This window comes from Cnephaeus nilssonii (genome assembly GCF_951640355.1).
Source record: "Cnephaeus nilssonii genome assembly, chromosome: 17".
Classification (NCBI taxonomy): Eukaryota; Metazoa; Chordata; class Mammalia; order Chiroptera; family Vespertilionidae; genus Cnephaeus; species Cnephaeus nilssonii.
In genome coordinates, this window is record NC_137088.1 from 21,914,991 (window position 1) to 21,927,051 (window position 12,061).

At 44.3% G+C, this 12,061-nt stretch overlaps 1 protein-coding gene across 1 annotated transcript in view; it reads right to left on the reverse strand.

Moving 5' to 3' along the window:
* KCNH8 (potassium voltage-gated channel subfamily H member 8) overlaps positions 1-1,685 on the reverse strand; it is a gene marked incomplete at both ends in the record, with an annotated part of 278,772 nt that extends 277,087 nt beyond the window's left edge. Inside the window, one exon of the mRNA XM_079794504.1 lies at positions 1,610-1,685. Within this exon, the coding sequence (XP_079650630.1) occupies positions 1,610-1,685 (76 nt within the window). The remainder of the gene's footprint in view (positions 1-1,609) is intronic.
* Between the last annotated feature and the right edge of the window lie 10,376 nt (positions 1,686-12,061).

Below are 12,061 nucleotides of genomic sequence, written 5' to 3' on the forward strand. Positions count from 1 at the left end.
TCATGCATGATTAAGGACTGCAGTGGTAAATTTGTGTGGTGGCTAGGTGGTGGAGGTAATGGCAGTAGCAGGGACTTGACATTTTATTACAATTTTTTATCATATTATTATTTAAGGAAGACAGATATATCATGGCATTGCACTTTTCTTATGCTGCCTGACACATCTAGATTATACAAAGGGAGAGAGTGGCTACAGCTAAAGATAACACTGGAAAAATATCCACCCCAATACCATGAGTAGGCTGGATGTCAAAAACAAAAATTGAACAAAATCAAGTAAATGCTTCATCTCTCCCTTATGCAAAGTTTTCCAAGTATTCCCAAAGTTCAAAAGTCCAGGCGTTACTTCCCAGCATCATTAGAGTGTGTATCTAGAACACTGGAGTGGAAATAAAATTAAATGAGCTCTCCATACCAGCTCCAAGAAACATAGCATCATAGTAAAAAACAAACAAACAAACAAAAAAACAAAACACCCACCACACACAATGATACCTAAACCACTGAAAAAAGCCTTTTAAATAAATGAGTTTCTAGGAGTCTGGTGTAATAGTAAGAGAAAAGAGAGAAAGCACAGAAGCAACATACGCTAGGAGGAAAGTGTGAATGGATATTCAGAGTGAAACCAACTGAGAACATTTGCTGGAGAAGTGACTACAGACTTTAATTACCGGGAGAAAGCTTACTGGGAAGACCAAAGGGCTCCAGAAGGGAGCTAGAGAAAGACTAGGAAGGAATCAGGACCTGACCGTGGTCCTGAAATAGAACACTTGTTCCAAGCATCCACACTCTCTCTCTCTCTTTAAAACAACAACCACAACACACACACACACACACACACACACACACACACACACACACACCTGTCGTGTAAACAAGCTAAACGTCCAATAACAGTTGCCCTAAAAAAATGTCGAAACTTTCTTTTATGGTAAGATCAGCCTTCCTAATGCCCAGCTCCTCCTTCCCCAACAATTTCTCCTCGGGTGTTAGGATAATTTCAGGACTGAAAGGTACACTCTTCTAGTTTAAAGCAGGAATCAAGATTCTGACAGACTCAGAATGTTTAGAATTCTACAGAAAGCTTACACTTTTGGCAATTCCTGACTCTAGTCTGCGTTTCTCAAACTCCCATGGGAAATCATGCCATCCGAAAGACCTCACAGGAGGAAGCTCCATGGGGACGAAGAACATTCCAAACTCTCCCTATAATCGAGGAAGACTTGAAATTGTGGGACACGATGGTGGCAGATTCACCACTATGGACAATCCCCACTCTCACCTCATCCACTGAATAAAAGCCAGTTCCTGAAAGAGGTACCAAAAAGACAGGTCCCAAAGGGAACGAGGGGCCAGTCTTCAGGCTCCTTTGAGCCCCAGGAAATCAAGGGGGCCAACTACACCCAAGTGTGCACGCTGCACCAAACCGCGGGAGGAAATGAAAATTTCTCCGCACAAAAGACACCTTGGCAGGAACAGAAGGAGATTCACTCCGCTGTTGCACAAAAAGAAGGTGGGAGCGAAAGTAATTTCCACACACACACACACACACACACAAAAATCATTATCAAAAAATACCGGGCCCCTCGCCGAAGTGCAGGACTTACGTGTGCCGTCAAAACGGGTGGCGATGGTGTCCAGGAAGGTGTTCTGGGGCGCCAGCAATCCTTTCATAACCGGCATTTTTCCAGCGTGGTGTGAAATTCTCCATCAAAGTTTGTCCAGGAGGGTTGTTGGAGAGGAAAGTGCCAAGAAGGGAGAAGGGGAGCGAGAGGATGGCGGGGAGGGGGGCCTGGCGTGGCGGCGGGGCCGAGCCGAGGGAAGGGGGAGGCTGGAAGGAGGTGGGGAGGAAGCGAGTCCCAGCCGCTGCTGCTCAGACAGGAGCAGCCCCGAGAGCGCTCTCCGGAGCCCGCTCCGCACCTCCAGGCTCAGTCCCGCGCAGGCTCCCCTCCCGCCCCCTCCACCTCTGCCAGCTGCCGATCCCCCTCCCTCCTCCCCGCCCCTCCGCGGGCGGCGGTGCCCGCCCGGCGCCGCGGCGCGTGCCTCGTCCCCCACCCCGCCCGCCCGCCCGCCCGGAAAGAGCCCTCGGCGGCCGGGGCGCCGTGCCCTGACCTAAGTCACTGGGGTCTTGGAGGACAGCGCTGGACGCTCGCTCGGGGGCGCAGAGCCTCCCCGTCTCTAAGGGGCGCCGGGAAATGCGAGCGAGCGCATCGCCCACCCCCCCAGGAGCCAGTGAACAAAGACCCCTTTGTTCGCTCTTGCTCCCTCTCTCTGGAGGAGACCGGAGTCCCGTGGGTGTGGTGTTGGAGGAAGGGGAGGAGATAGGTCCGGACAGGTACCTAGAACTTGAGGGGGGGAGGCCACCCAGGGGTATCCGGCCTGGCCCAGGCGGCCGGGCGCCCCAGGGGGAGGTGGCCCCCTTCTGGCGCACCTGTCAGTGCCCGCGAGAGCGCAAGGCGGCCTGGAGTTAATTGCGCGGCCCCCGCTCCAGTCACCCAGGTCTTTCCACCCGGGAACTGGTCCAAAGCGCTGGGGGTAGAGAGAGAGGGGGGGGGGGGTTCCCACCTCTCCTTCCTGGGCTCAAAAAAGGGGGTGTTTCAGCCCCTCGCCCCAAATGGCCATTGGTCTCCCCAAGCCATTCCAAACTCAAAAAAGAAAATGATCCTAGTAGCTTTTCATACAATGGGTGGCTTCCCTCTCTCCGGTGAAATGTGAACAAAACATTCCTTGAAAAGTTTGCTGTTTTTATTGATTTGCAAATGACAGTGCAAGTAAAAAAAAACAAAAAAAAAAAACGGTCAGGCTGCCTTATAAAAACAGCTTTCACACACACTAGCCTAGCCTGGCCCTCTCCCTTCGCCCAACGGCGAGGCTCCCTCCCCGGCCGGCGCCTCCAGGGAGGAAGCCCGGCGGAGTCCCTGGAACAAATGTCTCGGAAAGCGAAAGTGGTCTGTCCATGTCCCGGTCCCTCTTCTCTACCGACGTCCTGCCCGGGAAAACCAAGCCCAAACCCGGCCCGGGGATTCGACAGCGACCCGGGGAAGGGAAGGAGATGTAGAAAGTTGAGAGCTTGGAGGTAGAAAAACAAACGTGGGCCCAGGTGCTGGGCACCCGGAAGAAAAGGAGGGGGAAGCGAACAGGTGTGTGAGCCCCGGCGGGAGGCAGCTCGGGCCCCCGCCGCCCGGGCGCTCGGGCGTGGCTGGAGGCGAGAGCGCCCGTCCCCCCACTTATGTTTTTATTTTTATTTTTGGGGGGGAGGTTTCCTTGTTTGAATTCTCCGGGCTCCTGCGGCAAAGGGGAACCCTGAGGGCCTCGTCAGCGCTGCCCAGGGCTCTGGGAGGGCAGGGGTGCAGGGAGGGAGGGAAGCATCCCCTCTCCCCGCCCCCGTCCCCCCTTCCCAGTGATGCACTTCCTGCGGCCGAGGATTCCCTTTGTGTTGAAATTCTGGCGGATCCGGCTGCCGTGCGCCTCTAGCGGGGCGGGGGCGCGCCCGGCTGGAGAGGGGATTCCTCAGTAGGCCTGGCGCTTGGCACCGGGTCCCCCCGCCCAGCGAAACTCTGCGCTTGGCTCTCGGGCGGCCCCTGTCCTCCCCTGAACCCCGCAGTCCCCGAGCCAGCTGAGCTTTGCGGAAACTGAGCTCGCGCGGGTGGTGTCCCCCACGTGGCGCGCCGAGCCAAATGCGGGTGGTTCTGTTGGCTCCCTCCGGGGCAGAAGCGGGGAGAGAAAGACCAGGGAGTCCCTGCTTCTGTTTGGGCGGTGCATCGGGTCCCAGAAAATCCAGACTTGCTGCTGTCAGTTATCGGAATGATTGTATTTCTGTGAGATTAATAAAAAGCATGGTTTAATTGTTGCTGCTACCATTATTCAGCCCTGTTCAATTAACTGCAAATGCTGAACTTATTCAAAGGTGCATATTTATTTTTGAATCTCTCTTATGAAGTTTGCTCATGAAAACACCCATTAAGCCAGAAAAAAAAAAGCCTCCCTTGAAGTGACTTGGAGTTCATCATAAACTATATTAAGTGACAACCACGGTTCAGGTTTATAAATTTGCGCTTTAGGGCCGTGTGTGTGTGTGTGTGTGTGTGTGTGTGTGTGTGTGAAAACGGTTTCCTGGTGGACTTGATCAATGTTGCCAAATGCATGAAGTCATTTGCAAGAAACAAGCAGCAAGAGAGGCTTAAGAATGACAATCCCAAAGAAAGCTTACATTTCATTGCAAAGGTATCACAGCATTTATCACTCACTGTCTTAGTCTCTTTTCCAGCACCTACTGTGTGTCAGGGACTGGACTAGGCATGACAAGATTCTTACCCTAAATTCATGTTCAATCTGGAGAGTCTACTGGATCCTGTTGGTCTGTCAGAGGTAGATCTCACCAATTTTTTATGTTTTCATCACCCAGGAGTCTTTCTTAATGAAAACTGTCATCACCTGTATGGCCTTCGGGTCCAGGCCCTCTCTAAGTACTAATTGCTCCTCCTAAGTGTTTGTGGCATGGAAGAGGCTAAACTTGGAAATTAAAACATGATCTTGATAATAGTGTAAGCGTTTTAAGTCCTCTGGCACCTTGAAATCAAAGAAGCACAAAAAAGAGATGCAATGAGAATTGGAAATTATCTGTCACAAAAATCACATTCTTTTTCCTTAAAGGAAATGTCCCCAATGATTGACAAAAAGAACTGCAACTCCTTTTTCTGAAGACCCATTCTATCCTATGGAGATGTGAATTTCTCTATGACCTCAATAAGACAACACCATGAAAATGCAGGATTAACACGCAATAGAGTAAACCCAATGCCCTTTGGAAGAGATTCATCATTGACTCTACAGGGTAAAAGACACAAAATCCCTAACTTCAGACCAAAGTACACTCTGTGATTGTACTATAGAATGCTATAGGGCAAAACAAACCTAGGCAAATTTCACTGGTTTACTGTGTAACAAACCACCCTAAAACCCACTAGTTTAAAACAATAGTTGTTGTTTTGTTTTTTGCTTTGTGTTTTTTTCCCTCATAGATCTGCCAGTTGGACAGGGCTCAATGGTGCTCACTCTGAGTCACTTCCAACGTGGCTCACCTACAGGGGCCCATTGGTGCTGGCTATCAGCTAGGAGCTCAGCCAGTGCGGTGGCTTTGGGGCTTCAGTTCATCCTCATGTGGCTCTCTCCATAGACACCTAGATTTCCTTACAGCATGGTGGGGTTTCAAGACTGAGTGTCCCAAGAGAGAGGGATTAGAGCTACCGGCTTCTTAAGGTTTGGTTCAAAAACTACCAGAACTGAAGCAGGCACAGAGCCCAGATGTAGTGGAAGGAAACATAAATCCATGGGTTAAAATCTCCGCATCCATTTGTTAGTATTTCAAGTTTCAAAGGAAGTTGCCTTACAAAAGTATTCCAAAATATGATTGAAAAAAATCCCTTTTTACCTATTCTACATATTTCCATAAGAACTTGGGGTTTATCTGGGCTCAAGTCGATAACTCTTTATAGGGAAAAGGTAAGACAAATAAAGAAATATACAATAAACTCACGCGAGAACAAAAGCCAGGTATTAATGGCAATTGTTATTGTTTCAACTTGACTCTCTCCTGTTGGGGGGAGGTCACCAAGAGGACATGACCGCCTGTTGACTCCAGAGCTGCCCCCTGGGCTTGGCATGGAATATACACCCTGCCCACTGTTCCCAAGCTGGCGCCATTTTCAGGAACGCTGCCCCGAGGGGACAATGTGTTGAGACTCTCTGGGCCTGGCTGGTATTCAGGACTGAACCCCGTTAAGGCCTCTATGGAAACTTTTAAAATTCCGACAGCAAGTTTGGAGATCTACTCGTCATGGGACCCCTCAAGACAAGTTTCTGTAAGTTCCCCCTGTTTTAAATTTTTATTGATTTCAGAGAGGAAGAGAGAAGAGAGAGATAGAAACATCAATGATGAGAGAGAACCGTTGATCGGCTGCCTCCTGCATGCCCCCCACTGGGGATCGAGGTCGCAACCCAGGCACGTGCCCTTGACCGGAATCGAACCTGGGACCCCTCAGTCCGCAGGCCTGTGCTCCATCCACTGAGCCAAACCAGCTAGGGCAAGTTCCCCCTGTTTTAAAAATGACCACTCACTAATCTGGGGTGATAGGCCTTTCTTGGCTCTCTCCTTGTCGTCCAAGTATAGGAGCCAGTATAAGATTTCACCTGAAGCTCCGAGGTTTCAAACTAACATCTTCCCAACACTTCATGCTGTCTTTGCAGCCTAGGTGAGATTGAAAAGAGCTTTAGGAACTCCCAGGTGTGTTTGATGGTTTTAGGCCCTCTTCTTGTCCATTTTTCTAATTATAGCATTCACCAGGGCACAGACAAATGCTGCACTGATGTTCATGTATTTGACTGTAGGATCTAAAAATATTCTTTTTTTATTTAATTTTAATTCTGACCCGAGGATATTTTCCCATTGCTTTTCAGAGAGAGTGGAAGAGAGAGGGAAAGACAGAGAGAAATATCAATGTGAGAGAAACACATCAGTTGGTTGCCTCCCCATCAGGGCCCGGGTCAGAGAGGGGCTTGCAACTGAGGTATGTGCCTTTGACCGGAATCAAACCCTGGACCCTTTGGATCATAGGCCAACACTCTATCCACTGAGCCAAACCAACTAGGGCTGAAAATATTCTTAAACATTTTCTGAAAACAAGACTTTTATTCCTCAAGAGAACTCTTTTAATATATAGGCTGATTGGTATAAAAGAGCATCTATTCAGAGGTGTTGTGTTCTAGTTTTGTCTCTACCATTTATTCCCTTTGTGACTTTGAGGTGACCTTGGGCAAGTCATTTAATTTTTGTGAGTTTCCATTTCTTCACCTGTGAAACAGAGATAATACTTTCCCTATCTACTTCACTGACTAGAACAAAATACTTGTGTATAATCTTTAAAACTTGTAATGTGTGGCATAGAAGAGATTATTATAACACTAGAGGCCCAATGCACGAAATTCGTGCACGGAGGGGGGGTCCCTCTCATCCCAGCCTGCACCCTCTCCAATCCGGGACCCCTTGGAGGATGTCTGACTGCTGGTTTAGGCCCAATCCTGGGGATCAGGCCTAAACCAGCAGTCGGACATCTCTCTCACAATCCTGGACCACTGGCTCCTAACTGCAGACTGGGCCTGCCTGCCTGATCGCCCCTAACTACCCCCCTGCTGGCTTGATCACCCCCAACTTCCCCCCTGCCGGCCTGGTCACCCCTAACTGCCCTCCCTGCCAGCCTGGTCACCCCTCACTGCCCCCCCGCCAGCCTGGTTGCCCCCCCTGCCCCCCCCCCTGCTAGCCTGGTTGCCCCTTACTTCCCCCCATGCTGGCCTGGTTGCCCCCAACTACCCCTCCTGCGGGCCTGGTCACCCCACGCAGCCTGCTGCTTGGTCGTTTGGTCGCCCCTCACTGACCCCCCTGCCGGCCTGGTTGCCCCATGCAGCCTGTTCGGTTCTCCGTTCAGTTGCGATGGTCGCTTAGGCTTTTATATACTATATAGATATGCCTCATTTTTATTTTGTATTCTAAAACACCTAATTCAAAGTTCTTTATACACAGTAAATATCGTTGACTGTTATATTTTGTGGTCTTATTAACTCAGAATACATTTGTGTATTAATGACCTGTCACAACCTATGGCTTCTGAGCTTTTTGTTTTTAATATAAATGAATTTTGGAAGCTCAGAAGGAAAATTAAGTTCATTCATTTTTCTTACTAATGCTTTAGAATTGTCCAGTTCGGATGTTCAACCAAACTTGATTCTAGTGGTATGATTACTGCCTTTTGTTCCCAATATACTCTCAAAGTTTGTAGAAACTGGGATACTCTGGAAAACCACCAGAATTATAGTCATAGCCAGGATAATCTAGATTATTCTTTAATAAAAACATAATGTTTCAGTGATTTATTAAAACAATGCTATTTCTTTCTTTTTTTTAATCCTTGCCCAAGGATATATTTTTACTGATTTGAGAGAGAGAAACACCAATGTGAGAAACATCACCTTCCATAAATGCCCTGATGGGGATCAAACCCCACAACCTAGGCATGTGCTCTTACCGGGAATCAAACCCAGAACCTTTTGGTGTACAGAACAATTCTCTAGCCAACTGAGCTACCCAGCCAGGACAACAATGCTATTTCTTACTCTTACATTTTTATGGGTTTAGATTGATGGAAACTCCTAGATGGGAAAAAGATAATCTGACAGAACATGTGTGTGTTTATTATTTTTTTATATTGAATTTATTGGGGTGACATTGGTTAATAAAATTATATAGCTTTCAGGTATACAGTTCTATAATACATCATCTGTATATTGTATTGTGTGTTTACCTCCCCAAGTCACATCTCTTTCCATCACCATTTAGCACCCACCCTCGCCCCTGCTTTACTCTCTTCTACCTGCCCCTAGCCCCTTTTCCTTCTGGTAATCACCATACTGTTCTCTGTGTCTATGAGGTGTTTTTTTTCTTTGCTTAATCCCTTCACCTTTTTAAACCATCCCCCCAAACCCCTCCCCTCTAATGGCTATCAGTCTGTTCTTTGTCCCTACAAGTCTGCTTCTATTATGTTTGTTAGTTTATTTTGTTCATTAGGTTCCACAAATAAGGGAAATAATATAGTACTTGTCTTTCTCTACTGGCTTATTTCACTTAGCATAATACTTGCCAGGTCCATTCATGCTATCACAAAATATAAGATTTCCTTCTTTTTTGTGGCTGAGTAGTATTCCATTGTGTCAATGTACCATAGATTTTTTTTTTATCCACTTGGGGTACTTCCAAATCTTGGGTATTGTAGATAACCCTGTAATGAACATAGGGTGCATATATTATTTTCAATTAGCATTTCAGGGTTGTTGTTGTTTTTTTAGATATATTCTCAGAAGTGGAATTGATGGGTCATAAGGCAATTCCATTTTTAATTTTTTGAAGTAACTCCATACTGCTTTCCACAGTGGTTGCACCAACCTGCATTCCCACCAACAGTGCATGAGGGTCCCCTTCTCTCCACATCCTTGCCAACACTTGTTGCTTGTTGATTTATTGATGATAGCCATTCTGACAGGTGTGAGGTGATATCTCATTGCGGTTTTATATTAGTATTTCTCTGATTATTAGTGATGTTGAGCATCTTTTCATATGTCTATTGGCCATCTACTAGTATATATCCTCTTTGGAGCAGTGTCTATTCCTTTGCCCATTTTTTAAAATCGGATTGTTTGCTTTTTTTGGTGTTGAGTTGTGTAAGTTCTTTATAAATTTTTTATATTAACCCCTTATTAGATGTATCATTTGTGAATATGTTCTTCTATTCAGTGGGTTGTCTTTACATTTTGTTGATGGTTTCCTTTGTTCTGCAAATCATTTACTATCTCTGGGGTTCATATAGAGAAAGAAGGAAGAGCAGTTTCAGATCGCCAATGTCCCTTCCAGCTTTTATATAATTCAATTCATATTCAAGTTGAAAATTTCAAAATGAGGGTGGGAGCCATCTTGTTACACTTGAAAATTGAACCCCAGTTACAATCCTTGCTGCCCCTAAGAACTTAAAAGGAAAACTTTGCTTGCATACAGATGAAGACAATTCACAGAATAGTCTAGTGCATTAAAGATGAAAAGAATGACTTTTACACCCTCCTCTCTTTCCTAGAGTCTATCCTGGTTTCTGCTTTTAGACTTTCACACAAGAAAAAAATATATGTATAAAGTTAGCCTTTTTCAAATCCCCTGCTGCTCCTTTGTATGTATTTAAACCCAGTGTTTTAGCAGAAGATTAGAATAGATGCTCAGTGCTGATGTAAATGGCAATGCCATCATCACTCAGCTAATGGAAAACAGAAATAAAAGGGTGAAAAGGGGGAAGGGAGGATGAGCAGTTCTAAATGTTGATGAAGTAGATATTTAAACATTATAAGTTGCTGGTGGTCAGACATACTGTTCATTTCTTTTTTTTACTTCATGGTGCTAGCTCCGTGAACTCTTTCTTTTCTGAATTGTAGTAGCACTATCTAATTTCTTTATTTGGTAATGTTTCATGAAATACCAAGACATGTCTTTTTTTAACATCTTGACTTCTGTAAAATTTAGTTTTATTACCTTTCAGTGTTTGAATGCTTTGGTTCTTCTACTTAGATTAGAGAGTTCTTAGGGGCTGGGATTGTAGTTTAGATGCTCTGTATTTTTCATGGTATCTAACTTGAACTGCTGCTCTTTGTAGATTTTCAATATAGATGTATGTCTCCTGCACATAGTAGGTCATTTACACAATGTGCATTGATTTAAAGATCTTAACTATGGTCTTCATGTTGCCGTCTTCTTATTCTACTACTTCATTCAAAAGTCTTGAACCTTAGAGAAACTTCAACTGCATTTCTTGTTCCTTCCCCAACTCAACATCTACTTTCCCTTCCTTCTTTCTATTGTGTAGTTATCATCTTGTCACAGATTCAGCTCAAAATTCCTCTTCTCTAAAATAATTCTAATATTCATTCTTTCCCATCTTGGCCATCACTTCAACTCTTGAGATTCATTTTTTCTTTTACTGCTGCCCAGTTTTGAAATGTGATTTTTTTCTTATATAATTCCATTCTATCAACTTTGGCCCTAAACGGTGTTAAGTGATTTTTTATATAAATTACTGTAGAATATACAATGACTGGCATATTATAGTAGCTCAATAATGCTAGTTTTTTCCTTTCGTAGGAGCCTAAAAATTGCAGGCAATCAAACTTTATTCTACAATTACATTGCTAAAGTTATTTCTGGTGGTGATCTTGGCACATAGGAACTATTGCCATTCTTATGTGTTCATTAATTCAAAGTGGAGTGCAGTACAGTGACAAGAAATTCAGTACATTTTTAAATCATAGGCTGGCAAAGCTAGAGAAGACCAGAGAGACCATGCAATTATTCTTGTAGAGGGAGAGTGGTACCTACGAAAGGCTATGACTTTTCCAAGGTCAAACAGTCAACTCAAGAGAGGACATTTAAATCTAAATAGTCTCCCCAGAGTACCCTTATGACTTTTTCTTTGTATCTCTGCTCTTTCCTGGATCCATATTTTTCCAACTACCAAGGTGGTGAACTTTTGATGCTCGATGCATGATGTGGCCATGGAAAATTAACTTCCCTTTTATCTTTTGAGTTAGAACTCTTCTGATAAAATATTTATGGCCATTTATCCTTTGTAGATCACCTGTAAAGCTTCCCAAGCTACAGTATGTGTGCCTCTGATGATGTATGGTATGTGGTAAAGTTATTTCTAAAGCCATGGGGTAAGCAAGACACATCTTCCAGAATCTTTATTTTCATATTCAAGTTCCGCTACTTGTTTCCTTTTAATAAAGGGATTTGAATTTTTTTTTAAATTTCAAAGTTGTGGCTGCTATTTCAGGCTGTTCTCCCTGAAATATGCATTCAGGCAGTCCTGAGGTTAGCAGAAATCAAAAAGTAAAGTTGAAGTAGAGAATGTAATAATATCTAGTGAGTTGCAAAACACCTGCAGTGTCAGTTAAAACTGTCTGTAATTATTGCATGACTTGTGGTTCAGGCTTGACTTTCTGTCAATCTTATTTTTGGAGTTCCCTAGCATTTAGTATTGACCATAGTAATAATTTCAGGTTATGTTAAAGAATAACCTCATTTTGAATTGGTAATATGATAGAAAATAGATGGAAAGTTCAATAAAACCTATTATGCAAGTGGTTTATAATAAGAACAAGAATTAAAAGCTCAGTAACTTTAACATGCCCATTAATTAATCATTTTATTACACAATTACTTAAGTCCTATATGCTGCCTGACTTTACTTTTTTTCTGAGAGACACACAAAAAATTCCTCTTTAATATTAAAACAGTACAATATTTAATTTTTAATTAAAAGAAAAGAACAAAAATATGCAGTTCCTGAAGTAATGAAATCATCAGAATTTTAAATCTTCTCACTTGTGGTTTTTATTGTTTTACAAAAAAAAAAAGTCAACACTTTCACATTGTAAGGCAAAGATTACGAAGAGGTTGTTTTCCAAGAAGAAAA